The following is a 27,767-nucleotide window of genomic DNA, read 5'->3' on the forward strand; positions in this document are numbered from 1 at the left end:
ACTTCCTATTACTAGCGCCATGACCAGATCTCACATCTGTCCAATGAGATGTCAAGAAACGGGCTCGCGCTGTGAGGAAGTGAGCTGCTATTGGCTGCGTCCGTTTGTGTTTTTACAGTGAGAGCAGAAGCTTCTTCTCAGTTAAACCTCAGTTATTTTCTTCTCTGGCGTGTCTTCAAAACACCTTTACAGGTGAGCTAATTTCCTACAATTACAGCATTTGCTTTTAGATATGAATATCTATTATCAACAACAACATTCATTCTGTATAATTTTTTTCTAAATAATTTTGTCATAGGAAAGTACAAAGTTATTGTTTACAATATTGGGGAGAGTGCACTTGAATATTTCTTTGTAATCATTTTTCGTTCTTCTTTTTTTTTCTTTTCTTTTTTTTACAATACAGCAATGATGGTCAAATTATTTAATTTGAATCTACCTTCTTTATTCACATTGTAGACAGATAATATCACACTTCTGGTCATCTTTTAAGGTCAAAGATGGACCTTGTGCTGAACGTTGCAGATGATTACTTCTTCACTCCATATGTGTATCCCTCATCATGGCCTGAAGATGAGCCTCTGCGACAGATCATCGGCTTAATGGTGGTCACCAACCTTGGTGCTGCAATCTTATATCTAGGCCTGGGTGCATTAAACTACTTCTTCGTTTTTGACCACAAATTAATGCAACACCCTCAATTTTTGGAGGTTTGTTTATGCATCTAGCAACCTATGGTGTCTTTTCACATGTTTAGGATCAGAGGCATAAATATATATATGATTTTCTTATATATTTTGTCCACAGAACCAGGTGCAACGGGAAATAAAGTATGCTTTGTGGTCTTTGCCCTATATCAGCATACCCACAGTAGCATTGTTTTTCGCGGAGGTCAGAGGATACAGCAAACTGTATGACCGTGTCGATGAATCCCCCCTTGGTAAGAGAACAGAGCTTCAATCAAAGTTTGTGCTAAGCAAATGCTGCATTGACAAAGTCTTTACTTTGTCAAGTGGGTCATAGTTATTCACAGAAAAAAGTGGGTTATGTGGAAACCACTGGCTTTCAAATTTAAAACAAAACTAGACCAGACACATTAAAAATGACTGAATCTGGATCCAGCAAACTGACAGCCCTAATTTTAGAAAGCGCCGGTGATGCAGCCTGTCAGATATGCTTAAGATAATCATGTTGCTATGGGCATAAACTTTTTCATACTATTTATGCTTGTTTTTTCCAGGTTGGTCGGGGCTGATATTCAGCATGGTCTCTTTCCTGTTTTTCACTGACATGTGCATTTACTGGATCCATAGATTCCTTCACCACAAGTTGATATATAAGGTATGTATTTATGTTAATGCAAGGCAGTTCATATATAATTAAAGCGCAAGGCCTGGGTTCAATGAATATGCTTTAGTTGTAATTTATGGTCGTTTTTTCTATTAAAGGCAGTAGACAACTTTAGTAAGTATGCTCTGGTTGAGCTCAGATAGACACAGGAAAAAAACGTATTAACCAATTAAAACAATATTAACCCAAGAAAACATGCTTTGAAAATGATGAGAAAGTAAACATTAAAGAAAAAATCTATTTGTAAGTTAGAACAGTGTTATTTTAGTATTATTATTTTATTAGTAGTACTGTCATTAGTGTTATTTTACTATTATAGTATTCATATTTGAATTCGCTTTTATTTTTACAGTTTTAGTTTGTGATTTAAATTTTTTTGTCATTTTTATTAATATTGGCTTTTTTAATTTCTGTAAAGCTTTAGTTTTTACTCATTTTAGTTCATCAACTGATTTATTTCAGTTCAGTTCGTTTTTCATCTGATATTTATATTTTATGGTGAATTTGTATATTTTATCCACCATTTTAACATCCATACATCCAATAAGAATGACCCACCTGCACGGGTCAAAATATGACACCTATATATGTTTCTGCTTTTGAATTTGCTTTCTGGTGCTCCATATAACACATTTTCCCATATTTAATACAATTAATTATAATTGTTCAGATTTCCCCTTCAGAAAAGGTGTATATTCCTTCTTAAAAGGGGACGTAGTATGCCCCTTTTTACAAGATGACATAAGTCTCTGATGTCCCCAGAGTGTGTATGTAAAGTTTTAGCTAAAGATCATGTTTTATAGCCTGTTAAAATTGACACTTTTTTGGGGTGAGCAAAAACACACCGTTTTTGTGTATGTCCCTTTAAATGCAAATGAGCTAGTGCTCCCTGCCTGTTCTTTCAAGAAGCTTCAATAGCTCGTTTAAAAACAACAACAACAGAACATGTCAGAAACTAATGGTGTTCAGTTTGAACCAGACTCTGACAATAATGCCTACAGAGCTAGAGAATATATGCTGCATGGAGATAGACCAGGTGTAGTTTAGTTTAATTCCAGTTTTAACTTATATTGCCATCTTGCGTTTATCCACTATTAGTACAAACAAGTTGTAGCGGACCTGTCCAAATGATGGCCAAAACTTTACTGATGAATTTGATGAAGTTTATTGTTTATCACACAAAAGATGAAGCGTCTGTTTTCACTTCAGAAAATCACTGTAAGAGCTGAATAAAACCCGTACAAGAAGTGCGCATTAAAGTCTTATCCATAAACACTCTCTCTCCCTTGCATTATCATCAGCATACACTGCGAATTTCACAAAAACACTCCTTACAACTAACAGTAAACAAATATATACAGACCTTATGCCTTTTCAGGGGGTTAATAAACTGGTAAACCTTATATCCGTAAAACAACTCAGATAAACTATTATGAAGTGCACACTCTCCCTTTCATTACTGCCATGGCCAGGATCTCTGCAGAGACTATAAGCTGGATCATGAATAGTTGGTACTACTCACAAGACATTATTATCGCTAGCTTGAGTGCGGAGAAAATGGTGGACAGTGTACAACTGGCGGAAACTATGCTAATACAGAACAGTCTGTCAGCGCCGTGGGTGGAAACGTGCAGATTAAGGGGTGGTAATATTATAATAAGATCCCCTTCCAACGTCAGAAGGGGAGAGAAATCTGAGTGGCTCGTTTTTCACGTGCTTGTTGAAAAAGGCATACCAAAACAAAGTTATTGGGTTGTCCTTTTTCACGTTTTCTGGGTTGGTAAATGGACCGGGGACTCGATTATAGCACTTAAACACGGAAAAAGTCCGATTTTCATGATATGTCCCCATTAATATGTGATACTCATGCTTTTTCTTCCTTTTTCCTTCATATACAGTATTTTCACAAACCACATCACGTGTGGAAGATTCCCTCTCCGTTCGCCAGCCACGCTTTCCACCCCGTGGACGGATTTCTTCAGGGCCTACCGTACCACATCTACCCCTTCCTCTTCCCTCTACACAAGGTTCTGTACTTAGCCCTATACGTGTTTGTCAACGTATGGACCATCTCCATCCATGACGGGGACTACCGCGTGCCCAGCCTGATAGAACAAATCATCAACGGTTCAGCTCACCACACTGACCACCACCTCTTCTTTGACTACAACTACGGGCAGTACTTCACCCTGTGGGACCGCATCGGAGGCTCTTACCGCTACCCTTCAGCCATGATGGGAAACGGGCCGCACGACCACATCAATAAACTGGTGGCAGAAGGGAAGCTGAGCTCAAAAAGCATAAACGGCCACACTAATAATAATAAAAACGGCATTCATGTCAAGAAAGAGTAGGTAGGCACATAAAAGCATCATGAGTATGTTTCAAGGTAAGTTTTCTGCTCTTAAAATATGTCCCTATTCATAAGAGACTCTACTTAGCACTAAAATAATCAGTCATGCTTGCCTAAAGGAAGTAAGGGGAAAAAATTTATCTATCTTTGCCAAATAGAAACATTCACTATGACTACCCTGTTGGTATTTTTGCCTTTGTGTAACTTAATACGAATGACTTAAATGAACTGGCTTCTGTCAAGTAAGCGTCTATAATTTCGCAGTCATAAACATTCAAAGAATGCATAAAGATTGACAGGACCATCCCTTCACATCACCTCAGATCACCTTTCTATTAACTGTATGCCATTGTTAAAGTAAACAAGACTCGAGTTCCTCCATAGCTCTGTTTACCCATGAACTTCTCAAGGGTTCAGAGACCAGGAGGTGTGAATCTTGTTTTAAAAGAGATTCTGTGGTTTGCTTTTGATATGAAATGCACATTCTTTCCAAATAAAAAAAGTATCTGTATATTTCATTGGTGTTGTACGATTGTGCATGGAAATCTGAGGTCAGGTCATGTAATTAAGCAAATATTGCTTGTGTTACATGATTGTTGATGCAGAACTTTGTAGCTTTGAAATCTCTGGCATTTTATTGTCCTTCACAGCATAGCAACAGTTCATGTAGAGCATCGTGGCGCACACAAGAGGGTGCTGTTGAATCACACATTATTCAGGTATTTGTGATTTGAAGTAACAAAAGGTGCAGAAGAAATGTAGTTTTATTGACAAACCAAAGCAGTGAAAAGGACAACATTGCCAAAATAACCCGTTTTTCTGTCAAGTTTCCATCACATTTCCATCACAAAAGAACCATTTTATTTCTTGTTAATAACGTGAGGGGAGGAATAATCATACAACTTTATAAACGTCAAACAAACAAACTCAAATTAACCGTATTTGTTCTTCGTTATTTAAATGAGGAGAGAAACCTCTAGGCAATGCATTGTTAGGCAAATTGAATTCAAGCTCCTGTTAAAAACATCCTGGCAAGCTAATTAGTGGCTATGGTAACAGTTTATGATTTTTATGACTAATGCATTGCCACAAAGGGTCACATTTGAACTAAGATGTGACGGCGGTGGAATCACTTGTTGAAAATGCTCGCAAACTTGGGTGTGTTTACCTTTGTTTAGATGTCAGCCCAGATCATTTGATACACATGACCACATCTGAAAGGCACATGACCGTTGGAGTCATTTTTATAGAAGAGAAATAAGGATACTAGTTGAAATTGGCAGCTTTATTATGTATTGAAGTGGGTGGGCTAGCAGCGTTCCTTCAGGTTGTATGCTGTGAATACCAGATGGCATTATGCTTTTAATGAATTTCCTTAATATAAAGTGAAGCACATCATTTATGTATCTGTTTTGTTTGATTAATTTATGTAGCAATTCTTGCTTATCTCGCATGTGATTATTTGAGCTACTCCCTTAGTCTAAAATTGGCGTCACAGTGTGTAAGTTTGCAACCACGCTCTCGTGTATATGCGAACTCTGTGCGCGTGTGTTTTAGGCAGTGAGAGAGTTTATGAACCCAATCACTGAACTTGAAAATGGTCTTTTATTTCATGCTGGGTGAAATGGCTTTATTATACGGTGGATGTGCATGCAGGCGTGGGTTGCTGGGTGACTCATTTGTATCCTGGCTGCTAACTGAGGTACAGGAACACATCATTTCAAAGTTCACACTGTGGGTACCACCAGGAGCACTTTTGCTTTGTGCACAACAATGCCACATTTTCTTACCCATTATTATGATCGTGCGGAGCCCAAAGAGGAAATTAATCATTGTATTTCTGTCTACCTGGAATAATCTCCACCCTTTATTTGAATCGGTATCATTGCATGCTGAACAGAGATTTGCTGTACTGCAGCTGCGGCCACTATCTTTCAATTACAGCACAGACCAATGCTCATTCTGTTGGGCTTCTAATGATATCTCCAGGCTGTTTACAAATGTCCCTTCCACAGAATGTATTTCCACACAAATTAATAAGATAAAGTAAAACCTTTAGGAAATCTTTTCATTTCATTTGTATGAAATCCTATTTAAGATGTAGTACGGTGGTTGATGCTGATTTGTTTTTGTTTTGAGCGGAAAGTCATTGTGTCAAGGTTTTTTGGTGTTGTTTTTTAATGAAAATGTCATGTCCTATTCATTAGTTTTAGTCTACGAATATATCATTTTAATTGATGAGGAATTGAAGATACACTATGTAACTTTTGTCTCTAGCGGCTAAAAAAGGTTGTTTTGGTTGTGCTTCGGCTCTGCGGATGAATATGACTCTTCGCAATAGTGCTTTACAATGAACTGTGTTCTATATGGCAAGTTATCTGTTCAGTGAAATACCTTACTCACCTGTTGAGTCACCTCACCTCCATGTCGCTTTTACAACATTTTAGATCCCTCAGTTCTCGCCATCTCCGAAAAGCCAAGACAGTGCTGATTCTCATTTTACTACGAGCTACGTCGCGTTTGCCAGATGACTCTCCTCTGTCCTGTGTTTTTTTTTTTTTTAAACAGGTGAATCCCCGGAGGTTTAAGTTTTATTGTGCTCCATGTCAACCTTTTTGACCAGAACAACTTTTCTCTATTTACGGATATGACGATATATATATACGAGACGGGTGAGTGCTGTATGTATGCAATTTCCCACGAAAACCACCCAGTCAATTCTAAAACATAAATACTTAATAATAATAGGCTTACCATAGTGAATCAGGGTAAGACACATTTTGAAAGAAGAATTAATGACGCATTAACTCATTATTGATTAACAAAATATGAACAAACAAAAAAAGTTACATAGTGTACCTTTAAGACAAATGTTCAAACATTTTATATAAATTTAAACATGTAACAACTTTACCAAAAACACCACTTGTTAAACCATTTTTGTTTTAATAACCAGAGCTCCTAACATTATAATAAGGTCACAATTGTGATACAATGTTGCGCAAATGTATTTGATACACTGCTGATTTTGCAGGTTTTCCAACTTTCAAAGCATGTAGAAGTCTGTAATTTTTATCATAGGTAGTACTCTTCAACTGTGAGTGACGGAATCAAAAACAAAAATCCAGAAAATCACATTGTATGATTTTTAAGTAATTCATATGCATTTTATTGCATGACATAAGTATTTGATACATCAGAAAAGCAGAACTTAATATTTGGTACAGAAACCTTTGTTTGCAATTACAGAGATCATACGTTTCCTGTAGTTCTTGACCAGGTTTGCACACACTGCAGCAGGGATTTTGGCCCACTCCTCCATACAGACCTTCTCCAGATCCTTCAGGTTTCGGGGCTGTCGCTGGGCAATACGGACTTTCAGCTCCCGCCAAAGATTTTCTATTGGGTTCAGGTCTGGAGACTGGCTAGGCCACTCCAAGACCTTGAGATGCTTCTCATGGAGCCACTCCTTAGTTGCCCTGGCTGTGTGTTTTGGGTCGTTGTCATGCTGAAAGACCCAGCCACGACCCATCTTCAATGCTCTTACTGAGGGAAGGAGGTTGGCCAAGATCTCGCGATACATGGCCCCATCCACCCTCCCCTCAATACGGTGCAGTCGTCCTGTCCCTTTTGCAGAAAAGCATCCCCAAAGAATGATGTTTCCACCTCCAGGCTTCACGGTTGGGATGGTGTTTTTGGGGTTGTACTCATCCTTCTTCCTCCGAATACGGCGAGTGGAGTTTAGACCAAAAAGCTCTATTTTTGTCTCATCAGACCACACAACCATCTCCCATTCCTCCTCTGGATCATCCAGATGGTCATTGGCAAACTTCAGACGGGCCCGGACATGTGCTGGCTTGAGCAGGGGGACCTTGCGTGCGCTGCAGGATTTTAATCTGTGACGTTGCTAATGGTTTTCTTTGAGACTGTGGTCCCAGCTCTCTTCAGGTCATGACCAGGTCCTGCCGTGTAGTTCTGGGCGGATCCCTCACCTTCCTCATGATCATTGATGCCCCACAAGGTGAGATCTTGCATGGTGCCCCAGACCGAGGGAGATTGACCGTCATCTTGAACTTCTTCCATTTTTGAATAATTGCACCAACAGTTGTTTCCTTCTCACCAAGCTGCTTGCCTATTGTCCTGTAGCCCATCCCAGCCTTGTGCATGTCTACAATTTTATCCCTGATGTCCTTACACAGCTCTCTGGTCTTGGCCATTGTGGAGAGGTTGGAGTCTGTTTGATTGAGTGTGTGGACAGGAGTCTTTTATACAGGTAACGAGTTCAAACAGGTGCAGTTAATACAGGTAATGAGTGGAGAACAGGAGGGCTTCTTAAAGAAAAACTAACAGGTCTGTGAGAGCCGGAATTCTTACTGGTTGGTAGGTGATCAAATACGTATGTCATGCAATAAAATGCGAATTAATTATTTAAAAATCATACAATGTGATTTTCTGGATTTTAGTTTTCGATTCCGTCTCTCACAGTTGAAGAGTACCTATGATAAAAATTACAGACCTCTACATGCTTTGTAAGTAGGAAAACCTGCAAAATACTTGTTCTCCCCACTGTATTTACTGTCTGTGCTTTAGTGGGTTGTTCATAGAATGTATTCACCTGATAACATGACTTATGGGGCATTAAATTCATCGTGGAAAGATTGTATTTATTAGTTGAGTCCACAGTCGAGTAGGAAACTGGATTTTCTTTGAGCCCTGAGTTTCTGTTGGGAGCGTGTCAGTGAGAAAACATGGTGGACGCCATATGGATGCAGCTTCTGTATTGCTATATTGCATGCACAAAATATGAGAGTGTTGGAAATTATGTAACAATTTAGTTTACAGTGGCTCCATAAATTGATTAAAAACATAAAAATGTAACAGCAAATTTGATGTACTTTGTTTATCATGGTTTGCTTTATTTTTTTTTAAATGTACATCATCATCATCATCATCTTGCTCTGCCAAAGTGATTTAAACATGCCCAGGAAGACTTAAAAAATACTGGCACATATAGTTCATAATTTTGATTTATGATTGGATTATTTCAAACAGTTATGGTCCTTTTAGACTTTTCTTTAGAAAACATTATTAGTGCACTTTTAGCATCTTTCTGTTTCTTTGTATCTTGTTTTTTCTTGTAATATATGTTCGTCAACAGTATGTTCAGTCGTGGACAAGACTGAATTACTTTCTGCACACAATGTGACTGAAGACTCAATATATATGGCTCCATAATCTAAATGTGAGTTTAGAGGAAAATAATGGCATCTATTCAGTTTTTGAGTTCTTGTCTTAAATTATCACAATAAAAAGCATTTTTGCGGGGGTGAACATTTCTATAAATACTATTCTAAAAGCAATCAAGTATTAATTTAAGACTTCAAAGGCAACGGTGCCTTTTAAAATAACAATTACTGTTGTCACAATGTGACAAGTGCTGATGGCATTCATCCCTGAGGATTATGATCATGTTTGTGTTATTACTGTATGTAAAAGACTGCCTTCTTCCCTAGTGGATTGTATAAAAAGCTCTTTTAGCTCTGCCTGCTTCATCAAAAATGAAAGGCCTAAAGCAAACACCTGAGGTTGTCTATCAGTTCCACTTAGATGAAGAACAATTCCTCTTCCTTTTTTAGCAGCGCTTTTATAATGTGAAGAAATTGGAGATGTCATTTTGAATTTATTATGAGCATCAAACTGAAACGGAATGGCCTCTTTTGGGGGTTTGTTTGTTTGTTTGCATTCACAGTTGTATACTTTTATTTCTGATACAGTCGGTGAGCATCTAATATACTAGAAATGAACTGCCACGCTTGTTTATTGCTAGCACCGGGCTGAACTACTGATAAAGAGGGTAACATTCACTATCGTGATATCCCTGAGGGTGCATGTTGCTCGTGGATTCATAATTAAAAGTGCAGATTTGCATTTTGCAAAAATGTTTAAACCATAATTCATTTAATAGTTCAGTTAATGACCTCCCTTTAAAATCAATTCCGCGGCCCATGCTGTGCTACCCAGACAGAACGGTGCTGCTAGACTGATAATTGATTGTATTCACAAACATAAAAGACTGAGTTATAAGGAAAGAACAGCATTTACACATACTATTTACAAAATAACATTATATTCAATCAATATATCTTAGTTCCATATAAAACAATAAATAAATAATCTACATATTAAAACCACAGGTAATGTTTCATTTTCTGTTGCAGTAAATAGCTCAACTATTGCAATGAATTAGCATCAAGATAAAAATCAGTAATGAAGATGATTCATGTTGATTGAATAAAGCTGGAATGCAATATTGTGCACACACTCAAGAAAGGCATTTATTTACAATTGCATATATAAATTCCATCCATTCCGATTACGCTGCTTTAACATAAACAACATAATCTTTATGTGATGCATAGTCATACATAAATGAAATATATTACTGTTTTAAATACACAAAATGTTTTTCCCTCATCCCAAATAAAAAAGTTTCTCATCGGAGTGGTCCAAGACCCTAGGACTTTTGTTGTACTTGAACCACGAATAAGCACGCACGCACTCGCACACATACGCACACAAAGAGTTGAAATTCAAACTAACAATCCTACTCTGTCGGCAAAGACACCCAATTTAAGATATTTTGATCTGAATTGAAAGGGTTATGCATGAAATTGTGAGTTATTTTGTATTTAAGTTGAAAGAATGTGAAGAATGTGCTTAAATGATTATTTATTGTAAATAAAATCATTCATCATTTTGACCCGCGAGGAAAGGATTTGTTACAAAATGCGAGGGAGGGATGAGGGTTATATATTTATCATTGATAATAATTCTAATTTTAAGTGATTGAATATTGCTTTTTACTGAATGCTTTTAATTTTTTTCACAAATAACATATTCTTACTGTTTCATGTATGTATGACTGCCAGATTACTGCATCACATTAAGTTTATGGGGGTACGTTTACACGACAATGATGTACTAAAAATGGAAAGGTTTTCCATTGAGTTTTTCACGTACAGACGACAACATTGTCAAAACGATCCTCGTTCACATGGATCGGTGAAAACAATAAAAAATGCTGTATTTATGCATGCCAAGCCAGTAGATGGCAATGTCACTTTGTAAAGAAACACTACGTGCCTATAGACTGAATGTGGACTATGAATGCGCATGATGTCACCGTTTTCACAAATTCGTGTTTTTGTAGTTTACACGGAGATGATAACGTTATTGTGGCGGGCAGCGAGGCCGAGGGACCGTGAGGGCGGGACGAGGCGGCGCTCATCAGGGAGGATGAGCGCCAGCTGCGCGCCGCAGCGATCTCGGCCCTTGCGGAGGAGTGAGGGACTATAAAGGAGGAGCGACAACAGTGAGGGACGAGAGAGGACCAGGCCTGGATTTTATGTTGAGTTTTATTTATGTTTTGTTTTGTGTTGCTGCAGTCGACCGTGAGGGGCTGCAGCTTTTTATTTTCATTGTGTTTGTTTGTATGTAGGCGGCAGTCGACCGTGAGGGGCTGTCGCCGCCATTTTATTTTGATTAAATGTTTTGACTGTTCGCCGGTTCCCGCCTCCTTCTTCCCGTACAAACAAGCTTTACTACAGTTATCATTTTCAAAAGTTTTTTCAGGCCCCAAAACGCCATTGACGTGTAAATGAATGGTCAAAACGGCTAAAAAGTTTTCTGTGTTTAGTTGTCAATGGTGCAGCGTAAACGGCCTTTAAGTTTGTTTTTGTAAAACTGTTATCAAAATGGATGCCAATTTTATATGCAATTCAGACACATAAATCTTAAATTTAGGCCTAAATATTTTTTCACTTTTTCAAGTGCAGTTGGAATGCGCTAGAGATAAAAGTCTCTTAAAATAAACTAAGGCTGGCCCCACACTTTTTGAGCCAGATTATGGGCCCGATTTGCAACCCTCAATGATCTGGGGGGTGTGGCCCAATTATATACTTTTTGTCCAACAAAATCCTCAATTGTGGGGCGTCATTACAATTATTTTACTGCTCCCGATCGCATCAGAGCCCACATGATCTCAAATCTTAAATATCAAACATGTTTGGTCGCGCTGCCTCTGACGTGATACTCGTGATAGCCAATGAGAGCAGGGAGGCTTCATCAACCGGAAGTTCTTCTATAGCTGAAACTTTGCAGTTTTTTCTTCTCAAGTCACGTTTGATCTTGTGGGTCTCTGTGAGATCTCGTCTCACTGTGAAAATGTTACACGTGTGGTCTCACGGTCTGGACGAATCTTCAAGGCTGAATCTGAAATCGCCCCCCTAAACCCTCAATCACTATTCCCTATGTTAGTCCACTTATACAATTCATTTGAAGGAGTGAATGAAAACGAGTGAGCAAATTCGATATAGCCTTTGAGTGTACATCAGCTATACACTCGTTAATGCGGTGCAATGTGGGATATAATGAGTGCACTCGATAACGTCCACTATGGTTTCAGACACCACTGCAAATGGCTGTCCCTTCAAATAATGCTCTATTTGAGGGTATAGGGGGTGAATTCGAATTCAGCCCTATTGATTATAATGCTAAAAATTGGCTGAAACTGCCTTTATGTCTGTGGTCTCCCACAGTTTTAAAGATTTGAAAATCGTCTAGTGTGTCCTAAGAGAGAGAAAAAAATACTAATTTATGACAACTTCCCCATTCAAACAGTTGAATTAAACCAATAATAATCAATACCTACCTTCATATTCATTGTTCACTCTGAGCATTTTCTGACAGCATTTTGAGTTAGCAGAGGATAAAAGTGACATAAATTAGCTTACAGGAGTGCGTGATCAGCCTGGGAATTCTGGCTATTTCCTCCAGTCAACACTGAAACCTGTGAGGCACACATCATTCTTTAATATCCACTCTAAAAAAATGATCTATCCACAGCGTCAGTTGCGCGCTTCCTCACAGCAGGGGTGGCAGTCTCAATCTGAGGGAATTCTGCTGCGGGCGAGATAACCTTCTTAATGAATAAGCGAAGCCTTTATGGAAGACATTAAGAAGTGACAGAACAAAGACGCCGCACTGCTTTTATGTGGGAATGCAGTTTGCATATTGTTTGTGAATCCAAAGTGGATAAAAGCTGGGCTGTTCTCTGATCAAGGGAAGCGGGTTAGGAGTAAACCGTCACTTTCAAGGCGTTGCGTGTTGGCTGATTTGTCCGTAATTGGAGGGAACACTCTCCTGATCTTGTAAATAACAGGATACAGTGTAAACACACTTAAATCTGTTACATGCTGAGCATAGTGTGATGGCTTGACTGATACACTCCCTTATTGGAGGTCCTCTTTTAAGGCAAGGCCATCTTGTAAAATGTCATGGTATTTATCAGTGCAACTAAATGTCAGCTAGAGCTTCTTTGACTGACTCTCTGACCTATGCATGCCTGAGATTTTCAGATAATATTTGTTTTTATAGTGGTGAAAGACATCCCTTATGGATCTGACACTAAGAAGACAATGTTTGCTTGTGATATAAATGTCACATTTTGTGTTTTCTCAATTGCATGACCAGATATGTAACACACAAAGTGAAAATGGTCACTAGTGAAAATGATTCTGTTTTGCATTAATACATTTTTAAATGAAAAATTGTAGTATCCACATTACAATTGCACAGAGTATATTACTGATGCATTTTCTATCACCATAAAATAATAATAACTTCAGTTATAAATTAGACTTTGAATCCCACATTTTCAAAGTACACTGACTACATGGATTCAATAACATTTAATAGCACATACAAAAGTTGTCCTTGCTTTAAAATGGTTTCCCAGCATTGCACCATGACTAAAATGTTCTCTAGCTTTGTCTGCGGGCTCACATTTACTGTGATTGACACAATGAAATGTGGTGATGTGGATAATGATTGCGTCCTTCTCTCACTCCAGCACAAGACAGATTCTGCTTTAAAATACAAACAATTTGTTTTGTATCTTTTAGAACAGCCTGGATTTTGTGACATACAATAGGAATGGCACCATATCAGAGAATGACACCATAGTGCTCAATTGTGCAATCATACACATTCATTGTGGAAATTACTGTCAGACTGACCGAAAGCTTGGCTAGGATTGCTCTGCATGATGCAAAATGCGAAAGAGCAGTGCAAGGAATGCAACAGCTTCAGTGATCTGCCTCACTATATCGATAAACAATGACTGCTGAAGTGCAACTATGTTATCTACAGTACTACTTTATGATTAGCAGTGACATGTTTATGTCTCACTCTTTCTAAGCAACCAATACAACAGTATTACCCTCTCTGCTGCCCCCAGCAGCTCTGGAGCACCCATTGCGTGATGTTACCCTGTTATTTTAATGCAGGTTAACCAGTGCACTCTGTAACAAGTTGGCAAGTTGTCAGTTTGACATAAATAAGTATGAAGCAACCTGCTTTATGATTGCGTAATAGGACTAGATGTTGCAATCCCAAATGATTCAGTCCAATACTTGCCTTGAGTGGGTTTTGAGGCACCATCTAAGTTGGAGGGTTTCAATGGTGACCACTTATTGTGGTTTCCTCCTATACGACACATCTTCAGTTGTGCATTTGTGCACCTTGGCTTCTTTGGGTGTTTCAGCTATTTATCACAAGACACCTTCCTTAGAGGCAGGCCCACCACAGACTGATCAGGCTGTGTGTCGTAAGGGGACCAAGTGGTCATTTTTATTCCCCATGCTATCTCCTTTCTTCTCAACCACAGCCAGTGACTGCTCTTTTCAGCAAATGTAGCAAGTTCTTTGATGGCCTTCCTCTGGGCCTGCCCTCTAATGCCCATTTCCTTTAGAAGCCTTGCATTATAATTAGAAATAAAGCCCCTGCAGCCTACCTCAAGCGCAGCTTTTTCCTTTCATATGCTTCATCGATGGCATCTTCCCATGGGACCGTTATAGCTCAACAATGAAAACACAATGGGAGGAGATGCACAGCACTAGGTTTGAGCGCAGGTTAGTCACAGCGATCGATGGTGGGAAAGTGAGTCTCTGGTCTAAGTCGGCTCGCATTTCCCAGTCCCTGGCTACGTTTAATGGGCTAGAACCTGAGGGTGCGGGGTTAGCCTGCTTCATTTCCCCTTCTCGGATGAAGGCTATTGGTTTCTGGAGGATACTCTTGGTATTTGGGATGGCATTGTTTGTGACTATCTTATGCTCAATTGCAGAGGCTAGGCATCTCAAGACTTGGGGACATCCTTTTGTAGGATGACCTTTTTCCATGCCAACATCATTTGGTACCAGAGGTATTTCAGAAGGCCAGGAGTATTTTTATACACTTTACGGAATGCCGTTGGGTCTGGGGGCTGATGCTGACCTTGCACGCCTTACCGTGCTTTCAACTTCGCTCCATGTAGGGGGCCTTGTATCCATCTGGTTCACTGGTGGTTGGATGCCTCTGATGATCGGAGCAGCTGTTTTTCAAATGCTCCTCTAGATCTCTCACTGGTACTTTTAGGGTACCGGTCTTCTCCTTTACAAAAAGACTTTTGGCAAACTTGTATGGGTCTCTGTTAAAAGCAGCCCTCACCCGCTCCTTCTTCTTCCGCTGCTTCCTCAAGCACTCTGCTCACCGTAACGTTGCCCTGCTCTGTCTGATGTCATTCTGTGGCCTTCTTCCACTGCTTCCTCAGCTGTCTACTTTCCTTCACTAGCCTCTCGATTTCTAGCTGTCTTCTAGACTTGCAATGAGCTGGTGGTTCCTTGGTCGTCTTCAGTTTCTTCTTGCTCCAAATCTCTCCACTCTGTAGCTGTAGATGATCTCCCCCATCCTCTCCAGCCTTCTTTCCACATCTCCTTTCAGCCCTTCTAGAAGGCGGACCAGGTCTGAGTCGATGGTTACCCATTCTTTTTTCTGGCAGGATTTAGGCCACAGGATTTGAGCCTTACGCCCATCCATCCTTCGTTCCAACGCTGGTTATGAATAGTTGGGCACTGGGCTTAGGACTGAAGGTGGTGTTGTACTAGTTGTAGCTTTGTCTGGGGTTCTGATGCCCTGTGGACTGTGATGCTTGTCCTGCCACTGGGCTTCACTCGACTTATTTTCCCTACCACTAAAGAAGTATTGGTCAATGCGAGCCCCCTCGCTAAGCTCTCTTAGACACTTCTTACGGCCCTGATGGATCTTGAGACCCTTCTTCGATGTTAACTTTTTCCATCCACAAGTGCAGCTTTGCAGTGTGTGTCCTGCCAGCGTTGTTGTTCCATTGTCTACTGTACTGATCATTTTACTTATTGTCATTTCCGTTCCATGTTTAATTACTGTGTTATCTGCCGGTGAGTCTTCTTGCCCCCCCACTCTTAAAGTTTTCACAGCCATAAATGGGTGGGTCCAAACCACTGTATAGTGATGGATCCTACCAGCATGGGTAGCTAACCAGAATAAACCTTTTCTAATCCATTACGACATGTCATGCAACTATAGATGCATATTTATTGAAATGTACAATGTAAAACTTTAGCAAATTAAACTTGGAGCACATTAAATGATTTTTGAATTTAATTATATTTTCTTATAAATCGAAGCAAATAATCGGAATTATGCATTTCTGAATTCAATCATTTTTTAATTAAATTATATTTCTTATGAACTTTTAGCATACGGTTTTTACACATTATATAAAGATGCTGTGCGCATTTACTGCATCTAGTATATAAACCTGGATGTTCTCCTTGACAGCTGTTCATGCCCTCTTGCTCGGAATTATGCGTTTCTGTGGCATCACTATTATCGCCAAAATGATTAGCATAATTTGAGTAATCAATAGATAAACTATAATCAACTTAAAAATGTTATTGTATTCTGGTTTTATTTAGCAGGACATTAGATATTAATTCAACTCTGTGCTATCTACATTAAACTGTATACTTTATCTTTTATGTTTTTTTTTTCCAGATTATTCCTGCATTATTTAGGCAATAACAATAGTACATTTTAGGAATTATACAGAAATATTACCGTATTGTTCTGAATATAAGATGACCCTGATTATAAGACGACCCCCCTTTTTCAAGATGTACCTTTTGGGAAAAGGCTTTTTGAAGACCAAATCTTGTGTTATATAAAGAACATTTTTATAAAGACAATGCTTTTATTTGAAATTATTTTTTTCATATAGCATATTTAAATTTTTGTATTGAAAGTATGGTAAATACTGCTAAAATGTACAAATGATCACATTTAAAAATAAACACTTTTTGGCATTCCATAAAAATATCCTAGCCCATCTGAATTATATAACAATTAGGCTATCCATCTCATAGCGAAAAACATTTCGCCTACCAACATTTCATTAAGAGTAGAAGTGAAATCTTATTGTGGTAACCAGTGAAATCTGGGTACTGTCTTACATTTTAAAATCACGTACAGGGGAAGTTTGGTCCCGTCAGTGAGGCACGCAAGCAGCTGTTAGATGGTTTTCTTTGACTGTTAGCATTTTTAAAACTATCTTTTTGTGCTTGTGGTGATATAACATTACACTCTGACACTGTATTTCTTGGCACACTCGTTTTACGCGTATTTGGCACCACCCATTGTTTTATCATTGACGTAAAAGTCTAGACCCTTAATATAAGACAAACCCGTTTTTTTCAGATGTATTTCTAAGAAATTGTCCTATTTGGAACAATACGGTATAAGACAACTACTTAACTACATTTTACTGCAGAAGCCATCAGGTCGGAGCTCTCAGAAAATTACAAGTTTACATGTTGTAATAACAAGTTCTATGAGGACATGAATACCTTTACAAGTTAAAATCTTGTAATTACATTAATTCCGACATGACGTAAATGCACCTCATTTCCTCATTCATACCAACAGTCTTCTAGAAAACAAATGCTCTGGGATTTCTCTTGTTTCCTCTCATTGACTTGGCTAAAAGTAGGAGCAAAACTACAAGTCTCAAGCCGTGTATCCACCAGCATCTCTTTTTTCCATAAATGGCAGCCTTCATAGGCTTTTCAGTGGCTTGCTGACGTCCAAATGAGGGTTTGGTTTGGAAGCTAACTAAGCTCACAGATGAGAAGGTTTGCTTTGACTTGGCAAATCATCAGTCGCTCGGGGGTAGAAATCAGAGATTGTTGGCCTTGGATCTTCAGATGTCTCATTTGATCTCTCGCTGTCTGTCTTCCTCAGCCATCCGCTCCATCGCTCTTACTCCCTGCTGTTAGTACACAATTTCATCCTAGTTCAATCTCCAATATTAGTTCTGCCCATGAGTGTTATCAATCCAGTAAGGTCTCGCAGGGGGAGTCTGAATGACTTAACTGGTGTGGTCGAAATAGTGCACTAAATGCCATGACGGAATGTCTACGAGATGTTGCTCATGACATTTATCTCCTCGTTTATGTTACTGTCATTTGCTGGTGCTAAAGTGGAGAATTAGTGTCTCTGTCCAGACATCAGCGTGTCTTCAGATGTGGCATGTAAATGGAGTTTTGTCAGGCAGGAACAGGAGGTGGTCAATCACTGCCTACTTTAACCCCAGCCACTTAAATAGCAGCCCTATCATACGCTTCCTCAATCCATATTTAATGTAAGTGAGGACATGAAGAATTCCAATTTCCTGCTCTCTTTAGGAAGTCATCTCCCGTCAATGAATAAATATCAGAAATTACAGACATTTTCGCATCTCTCTGTGCTGTAATGTTCTGTGAAATAATGACTTACGGTATTCAATCTGTCACTCGATTGCTGTCCTTTTTGTTACTTTATATGGGTTTCTAATCACCTCATGCAGCAAATGACATCTTTTTTTCCACCGCTTTGAGTGGAAGTGCTGCTCATCGGCACATGAAGTTGTCTCACAGATTTTAGTATTCACGTATCACTTGTTTGTCAAATCCTGTTTGTCAGTGTCGACTTGACAGCGCAGACATAGGAGAAACATGAAGCATAGCCAGAGATTCCGGCACACGTCGTATCGCACACAGAGCTACAAGAAAAAAGGAAAAAGAAAGGAAAAAAGGTGAAGGCAGCGAGACATCAAGTCTGGCAGATCTCATGCCACCAAGTGACTGGATAGAAATGGGGCTTTGTTATTACAAGTGCACACTTCAGTAAAACTGGGAGCTTGTCAGAGCAATGCACTGCTGAGAAGAGTGAGCCAAACAGGCCCTGTCTCTCTCTGAATTTCTAGCTGAGACACCGCTCAGTTCTCATTAAAATGCACCCTGTCTCTCGCTGCTTTTGCTACTCATATGTGCCCTGTCCATGGTGTATCAAACGGATTCTTTAGTGTTTCGGTGTCTCTATTACAAAATCAGAAAAGAGTGATGTACAAGTCCTACCATGACTGCGAGCTCAAGGCTGAATAAAGGACATGCAATAATCAGGGGGCCTCGAGTCCCCATTCAAGGAATGAGAAAGAGGCAGACATGTCTTGCAATCTAATCCCCACTGATTCGGAGCTCATACTTTGCCTAGGAAATAAATCAGTGAATAAGCAAAATAATATTTTTATTTATTTATTTATTGTGACAGATGCTTTTCTGCAGATCCATGTTACATTGTGAGCTGGAGTCAAGGGCTCAAGGCCTGCCTGGTTAGCATGGCACTGTTGGCTGATTGCTGTAACTACACCATTCAGCTGCAATAAGCATCTTTATTCACTGGCAACCATTCAAAGGTATCTAATATCCATGTATCCATATACCCTTTTTCTTTAGCCCCGTTTCCACCGAAATGACCAGGAACTCTTTTCCCCCCAAACCTGCTGCTGCCTGTTTCCATCGCGGTCTAAAGTACCGTGAAGATTAGTCCGGTGACGTAGGACTGTGCGCGACTTTCCAGTTCCCACTGGATTTCGTCCTCCGCATACAAGCTTAATAAACCCTGAACCTCGTCATCGGATAATCAGTCGTATTTTTTAAACTCCATTGTTGATGCGAATAGTAAACAACCCTTACTGCACGCACCGACAGAATAAAATAGACTTTTAGGTTGAAATAAAATGCTGCGTGAGCTCAACCAATCAGCATGTTCAGCGCCCAAGTCCCACCGCAGAAAGTTCCTGAACTTTGAAAAAGTGCTACCTCACAAGCAGGGCCATTTTGAGGGGGACATTTTTACCCGAAACTTTATTTAGACCCCGGTTCCTGCGGTCGAAACACACCAAGTAACATCCCAAAGTCCCTAGTTCCTTGGGAAGTTAGTCTCATTAAGGTTGCATTGATTTGATCAAATTACAGTACAAACAGTAATATTCTGAAATATTATTCCAATTTAAAACAAGTGAAATATTGTAAAATGCAATTTATTCCTGTGATGGCAAAGCTGAATTTTCAGCATCATTACTCTCACATGACTCATTCAGAAATCATTCTAATATGCTCTTTGGTGCTCAAGAAACATTTCTTATTATTATCAATATGGGGCAAAAAGTTAATATTTTGAGGAAACCATGATACATTTTTCATGAATAGAAAGTACAAAAAAAAGCATTTATTTGAAATCGAAATCTTTATTACAACTAGATCTCACAGAATTCCGTGAAATTAACACAGGCTCCTTAACTCTAAATTCGTGGCAGTTTCACGGAATCGTCGAAAATTCCGTGATGGGTCCACGGGAGTGATGCCTATGTAAGCCAATGACAGTATACAGACGCGTTGGGCATGGTTATCATCATGAAACTATGATTTTTGCCATTATGACATGGAGTGTGATTCTCGATTTAATCAGCCAGCATAATTTTATTTACAATTATTAAAAAAAAAAAAAGTGTATTATAAAAAACAGGATATAACAGGCAGATACGACTGCAGGCACAATTTATTCAAAAAGTACAAATATTCCAAGTGTTCCGAGGCCAAACGATTAATTTGTGTGAAGAAAATCCCCAAAAGCGATCAGCAGCGTCGAGTCCACCCGCCAAAGATCAAAAACACATTTCAAATTTTACCGCCGGGAGAAACATTACGTCAGCTTTGACAGCATTGGCTGTCGTATGTCTCGTGACCAATTGCGTCATTACGTCAGCTTTGATTGTAAAATGCAATTGGCTCTCGTGTGTCTCGTGACAGATAGCGTCATGCTAAAGAGTCGTGTGTATTATTTGAATGAGATATGAATGAGTGTGTTCACGGAGCGGCGGGATCATCATTTTAGCGATTAAAACATTAAGATCAACTCTGTTCTTTACATGAAGACATCATGTGACTTCAGAAGACTTGGAATGCAACATGAGTTAGTACTTTTGTACTGTTTGGTAAGTTTTTGCAATAAATACCTGTGACTGTACTTGTATTTGCCTGTTATGTGTTTTATATTGTTGAGAGTGGGTAGGTTTAGGGTAGGAGTGGAGTTAGTTGCTCCAAAATATAAAAGTAGCCTATAAATATTCATAAAATCATGTCTACTTTTTACTGTCATTGACTTGCATAGGAATCACTTCAGTGGACCCATCACAGAATTTTCGGCGATTCCGTGAAACTGACACAGATTTTGAGTTAAGGGGCCCGTGTTCATTTCACGGAATTCTGTGAGACCAGGTTGCTTTATTAACAAACTAAAGTGTTACCAACTTTTACAACCAGTCTGTATTAAACATGAACATGTTAAAACTTAAATACACTCAAAATAGAAAACTCAACTGAAAAAAAGAAAAGAAACTGAAAGTAAGACAATTATAGTTCAAAACTATAATAGCCCTGCTTTGAAGTCACAGCTCAGTCAGGGCTGCCATGATGTCATTTTCCTGTTGCTCTAGATTCATTAGTCACGGCTCAGCTGATTGGCCCAAAACAAACCGGCGGCAAAGATGGCAGATTTCAAATCACGTACTTCCTGGAGTCCTGCGCCAGCTGAACAACTGCTGTTGAGATGAACAGATAGCTGTCTCCAGGTATTATAGACCTCCTTGGCTGCAGTAGAGAGAATATCTTTGATTAGGCATGTGTGCAGTCCATTGGCTCCTGAACTGCTGGCTTCTCAGACCTGGCAAACTGTGAAAAGACCTCTTTTGAACACCCAAACACAAACCAATCTTGACAAGGCAGAGGAGGTGATTCTAATTAGATCCTGCACATCTGAAAGCTCACATGCTCTGTATGGAAAATGATTCAGCTTCTCTGTGGATGCAAGTCTTGCTCCAGGACATCCAGTTGCCTTGAATTCTGTGCCAGTGCTAAACACGTCCCACAACAAGGCTTGTGTTTAACGGTATAAAAACGAGGAAGAGCACAGCAAAGAGCAGAAGTCTTCAGCACCCCTGATCATTTCAGAGGAATACGTGCATTGCTGCTTTTTTTGGTTCTCTGTCTCTAACAACTCAACAAAATATTCTCTAGTTCTCAGAATTTTTTTTTTTTAAAGGTTGAACATGCCAGGATGCTCTATGTGAGAGTGATATTTCATTTTAAAAGGAAGCGAGTGAAGTCTGAAGTGGCTCTCAAATATCTTCAGATGGAAGATGAAATGAAAATGAAGTGCCAGACTCGAACAGTTGAGAATTGATCGTGCATTGACAAAGACATCTTTAAATCAAAGCATGACGAAAGACGACCTCTACGGTAGAGATGCACAATTAATCAAATTAAAAGAGTTAAAATTAAAATAGTTGAATACAGCATTACATTTACACTTTTTTTGGAGCTGTTGAGCATCATATTCAAATTAGTCTGTAGGCCAATCAGTAAGCTGTTGTAATGAGTTTAAAGCAAGACTTTTTTATGCAGTATACTGTGTGAAAAAATACGTCTTGCTTTAAAAAATATAAAAAAATATCTAAAAATGCTCAAAAATATCCATAAAAATAGGGCACAATGTACTGTATTAATTTGACGGAATTTTCTGTATTTATTATTTAAATTTTTTTTTTTACAGGCGTTTTACCTGTTTTTTTTTATTTTGAACTTCATTGCGTTGTGTTTTAGGCTAACGGAAAATGACTGGATAATGTCCTGGTAATAAGCTGCCAGTCATTTTTCTGTTTTTTTTTGTTTTGTTTTTCACAGTGAATGCTGAAGAATCATGAACAGTTCTTGTTTCTGTACACAAAATAAGTGTAAATATTAATAAAACATAAATGTTTTTAATTTAAATGAATTATCCCCAATATAGCATCAATGGAAATAATTCACAATTATGTTTGTCATAAGGGCACAGCTTTACCTTATAGTAGTTTAAGTCTGGTTTTCTTCATTCTGTAATTTTCCTCGCTCAACCCTGACAGAGATGTGTGATGGGGTGAGATAGTCTACATGTTTTATCTATGTCTCATCTATTTGTCACTTGAAAAACACTCAGTGACACCAATCCCTGAGAAAAATATCTTTCAAATGGAAATGTTCCCTGATATTTTGGGATGACGCAATGGGGGGGAAATATATACCCTGTTATTATTTTTATGACTTCACATGGAACTATTCATGAGAAGATAAACCGCGACGAAAAAGAAGAAGGAGTGTGTTCATTAAGCGAGAATACTCAAGTCTCTGTCATGTCATATATCCTGATGCCTCTTTCATAGCAGGATGAATACATGCAGTCCTCTGTAAATCATTAGCAGTCGCAGAGAGTTGCATTGAGCGCCGTTACCAGCGCAGTCAGAGCAGCTCTCTGGGCTCTGAATAAATGCTGGAGCCAAGCTAAGCTAAGCTCAAGAGCTGTCAATCACACACCTCAAGAATCACATCTTGCCCACTCTACAGATTACTATACATTACGCAATATCTGTTTTGGGGGTCATCAGATTACACTGGCACTGCCACACTGAAAATTACGGAGGGTGGCATGGAAACAGTCTCTCTCACACACGCAATTAAATGGAGTGATATGTGTGGGTATCTCTTTTACAGAGCACAGCTGCTCAAGTTTGATAATATTCCTCAATGGACTTCATTTTGGTTTATCTAAACTGACCAGGGTGTCAGTGGTTATATACCTGAGTGCTGTCAGTGAAGTGCACAAAAATGATAACCTAAGTAGACCTGGATTGAGACTGCATTTTTAAAAATATCTTTAAGCTTGAGAAAAATGTGAATAGCTTAATAATGGACAAAATTAAAAGGTTTAAGTGTCACATTTATGCAATACAGAAAAGTGTAGCTTGTGCTGACTGTTGATATTTTTTTTCAAATACATAATCAATTCTTCTTCCAAAACTTGAACCTTGATTCACTCTGGTAAGCCTATTGTAAGTGTTTATATTTTAGACCTTGCAGGAAAAATGTGTACTTTGACACACGTGTATGGTGTTGATACACTGGCATACACTGAAAAAAACAAAAACAAGTAAAAATAATTTTACTATGCAGATTTTTTTTTTCTGTACGTGGATAAGTGAATTTCACATATGGAATTAAGTAAACTCTATTTAACTAAGTTAAAGGAACACTCCTCCGTTTTTAGAAATTGGGCTTATTCAACATCTTTCCTACATTTAGATATGTGGGCAAATGCAATTTTGTCTCAGTGCATGCATTGTTTTAATTTGGCAGGGTTGCCGCTAGCTTAGCTTAGCATAATGAATGGAATCCTATGTTGCCAGCTAGCATGTCCCGAGTAAAAGTGATCAAAAAAAAAAAACCACCTAATTACTTCTTGCCTGCTTATTCACAACGAGTACAAATAGTGATGCAGATTAAGACTAAAACAATGCATGCACTGAGACATAAATGCATTTGCCCACATATCTAAATGTAGGAAAGAAGTTGAATAAGCCCTATTTCTAAAAACGGTGGAGTGTTCCTTTAAGTAAAAGTAACAAAGAAAATGAGTAATGTTAACTTGGCTAGTAAAAGGTTGTTGAGTAATTTCTACTTAGTTGAAGTTTCCTTTGCTATACTTTTTACCCAAACAATATAACACTGACTTATACCACACTTTTAAAGTGTATGAAACATCTAATTAAATAATACGATAGATATTGTGTAAAACCCCATATCTACATACTAGACGTAACACTATATGAACACAGATATCTCTACTTGGTACACAATACACAATGACAGTAACATTCAATGGGTATGACTCTGTCATTTTGAGTAGAAAATGAACTCCAAATGTCACACAATGGTAAGTTACTAAACCTAACAACAAAATCAATGATAAAACAGTGTAAATACAGCTGGAAAACAGCGAAAAATCTAAATATATATGATTATAAATGATTCAAGCCCAAGTGCATGATGGGAACAACAGTATCAGAAATGTTGAGTAGTTTTACTTAATTTTATAACTTTTATATTTACACTTTAATTTCTACAACCTTGAATTGAGTAGTAATATAGAATTGAGTAGTAATATAGAATTTTAGTTTTTTTTAATTCATGCCTGAACTAACTTTTTCATGTAGAAACTGCATGTTTTTTTCTGTAATATTTACTTCACCACAGAATCATTTTTATTCATATTTGACATTGTAAAAGCGACACGGAAATGGCATTTTATTAATTAACAGGTGAGTAAGGAATTTTATTGAACAAATAAATTGCCATATGTAGCTCTCTAATAGAGTTCATTGTAAAGCATTATCTATTGTGAAGGTTCAGTTCATTATGGTTGTTATAGTGCTTTGCTGAAATGTATTTTCAAAGAAGTACCGTGCCTATTAATGGGCTTTGCCACAGTAATGTATTCAGCTAGTCAGCTTGATATCCTTTCCATCTAAACTGGTTATATTTCTTAGACCTAGTAGTGAATGTTTTAAGAGCAGTAGGATAAGGTCTCTCTTTATTTTAATAATGATAAAGAACTATATTCATTCACACAGTCACGCAGAGCTGAAGCACAACCAAAGCAATGTTCTTCCACAAAATGCATGCAGTTTTTTTATCTGCTAGACAGCTAGAGGGTCAACAGTTATATAGTGTACCTTTAATATTAAGTATTAAACATTTTAGACACAATATTGCCTGCTACTTTGTCTATTTTTGAATAATAGTTAATTAGTGAATAAATAGTGAATAAATTGAACTAAATAAACACACTTGGAACGCCGCTCAGCCAATACAATGGGGACGGAACTGTTGTAATGCCACATTTGTTAGATACTATAACCATAAAGTACTGAATGATTATTTTTTATTTTTTTGTATTAAATAGTCGGCAAGTATACACATGAAATTTTATATAGATATAGTATGCAATACTTACTCTTAGTACTTCTTGTGTCTAACTTCTGTGAGGAGTTGTGTGGGTCGTGTTGGTATTTGTTGACAATGAAGTTGTGTTTTGAGGGAACGGGATTTGTGTTATAGGCAGGACACTCTCAGCTGTCTTAAACACTTCATAGAAAAACAGTCCCCTGAGTGACTCAAATCACAGAGAAGTAAAGCAATCCAATATCATTGACGATCAGCTTGTATTACTAGGAAAACCCATTATATCTGCCTTTTTATGAAATCATTTATAAAATCAGACGTTTTTGACGCATGGGAAATATGTTAGTATTTAAGATAAACCTCTTGGTTGTGTCATTGACACAAGTTTATAAAAGTAAACTTTAAAGCTTTAAGGATCTGTGCTTTTCCGACGCTTTTGCCGCCTTAAAAAGATACAGATTTTCAGTTGCATGAACTGAAAAATGTTCTGGTCATTTATCAAGTTGATCAGAGGTAAATATTTTCCAGATCATATTTAAATAATATGCTTTAAAATTTGTACAAAACATATAATATTAATATGAATATCAAATTAAAATAATATTAACCGTAAATTAATATTTTAATATCTGATGAAGATGATATTGAATAATATATTATCCTTAAAAATCACTTATTTAAAGTTGGACACATGTTGACTTTATAATATCTCAGTAAATTTTTAAAGGGTCTTTATACAATATACAGGCTGCTTTATATACTGTATAGTGAGAGAGAATATTACATTTTATAAATCAGTCCTTTGCAAGGGGACAAGCAATAAGTCTGAAAACCTTCTTAAAGGATTAGTTACCCGATTTGTTCAAATGAAAATTACCCGATGATTTACTCACCCCCAAGCCATCCTATGACTTTCTTCTTTCTGATGAACACAATCATAGTTATCATAGACAAACCTTAAGGCCTGTACACACCGGGACGAATATCGCACGCGCTTATCGCCAGCGTTTTTCGTGACGTTTTTCGGCGCGTCTTGAGTGTTCACACCCAAGCGATTTCCACTGGCGATGCGCCGAGTGAACGTGCACATTCAGTAGATGCGCTCCCGGTACACAAGGTGGTGCTGCGGCACTTTACACTTCTGACACTCGCTTGTCACACAGAAGAAAAGGAGAGACAGTATTTACGTGCTTGCCAAAACCACAGATATATTTTGTCTATGGCAAAACCATTCACACACTTTTTGCTAACTGGCAATCAGCATTAGCAGCCCATCTTCTTCTTTGTCTACTTACTACTTCTTCTTCGTATCAATGTGTGCTCTGCAAGACCGATTTTGTGCTTGAGCGCCACCAAGTCGTGTTTTACTGTCACTTCAGCAGCTCCAGGCACGTGAACAAAAGCGCTGATCTCATTGGTTGGCCAGTTTTTAACGCGCCGCGTCAAAATAAAAAAACGAACCCGAGGCGTTTTTTTTAAAATGACGCTTTTACGCCTGGCGTTTTACGCGTCGGTGTGAACACTCACATTGGCGCCCTTTGTTTAGTCACGAGGCGTTAAACGTCGGCGATAAACACGCGCGAAAATCGTCCCGGTGTGAACAGGCCAGTGATGGGAATAACGGCGTTACAGATAAACGGCGTTACAGATAAACGGCGTTACTAACGGAATTATTTTTTTCAGTAACGAGTAATCAAACGAATTACTGTTTCTCCCGTTACAACGCCGTTAGCGTTACTGAGGAAAAAAATGCGGCGTTAGTCGCGTTACTATAATTGAGCTCACTGAAGCGCTTTTCATCCGAACAGGCTCTCTGTCAGTCGGACCTGCAACGTGTGTGTGTGTGTGTGTGCGTGTGCGCGCGCACCAGCCATGCGTGTTGGGGGTGGGTGCGGTGGTACACATAACTGATGATGATTGGTGGGTGGGAGACAAGGTTGAAGTTGATAGGTTGAGTTCACACCTATTTTTTTCACGGTCTATGGTTCACACACACACACACA

At 38.5% G+C, this 27,767-nt stretch overlaps 1 protein-coding gene across 3 annotated transcripts; it reads left to right on the top strand.

Annotated features, from left to right (window-relative positions):
- The first annotated feature begins 47 nt into the window (after positions 1-47).
- Positions 48-6,534, top strand: sc5d (sterol-C5-desaturase). Of its 3 annotated transcripts, none has more exons than XM_079835127.1 (5): positions 48-192; positions 494-710; positions 808-940; positions 1,241-1,341; positions 3,249-6,534. In XM_079835127.1, the coding sequence occupies exons 2-5, from the start codon at positions 501-503 to the stop codon at positions 3,702-3,704; spliced, it is 900 nt and encodes a 299-aa protein (XP_079691253.1). In that variant the 5' UTR covers positions 48-192; positions 494-500; the 3' UTR covers positions 3,705-6,534. The 3 variants fall into 3 exon arrangements, with proteins under 3 accessions (XP_079691253.1, XP_079691254.1, XP_079691255.1); XM_079835128.1 differs by having other exon boundaries at positions 104-192; positions 460-710; XM_079835129.1 differs by lacking the exon at positions 48-192 and having other exon boundaries at positions 396-710; positions 3,249-4,632.
- The last annotated feature ends 21,233 nt before the right edge of the window (positions 6,535-27,767 follow it).

Source organism: Gobio gobio, assembly GCF_949357685.1.
Source record: "Gobio gobio genome assembly, chromosome: 14".
Taxonomy (NCBI): Eukaryota; Metazoa; Chordata; class Actinopteri; order Cypriniformes; family Gobionidae; genus Gobio; species Gobio gobio.

Bases quoted from the DNA above. Each gene is read 5' to 3' on its own strand.
- sc5d (XM_079835127.1), top strand. From the start codon at position 501: ATGGACCTTGTGCTGAACGTTGCAGATGATTACTTCTTCACTCCATAT. The intron at 711-807 runs GTTTGTTTATGC...TTTTGTCCACAG, and splicing joins AACACCCTCAATTTTTGGAG to AACCAGGTGCAACGGGAAAT. The intron at 941-1,240 runs GTAAGAGAACAG...TGTTTTTTCCAG, and splicing joins TGTCGATGAATCCCCCCTTG to GTTGGTCGGGGCTGATATTC.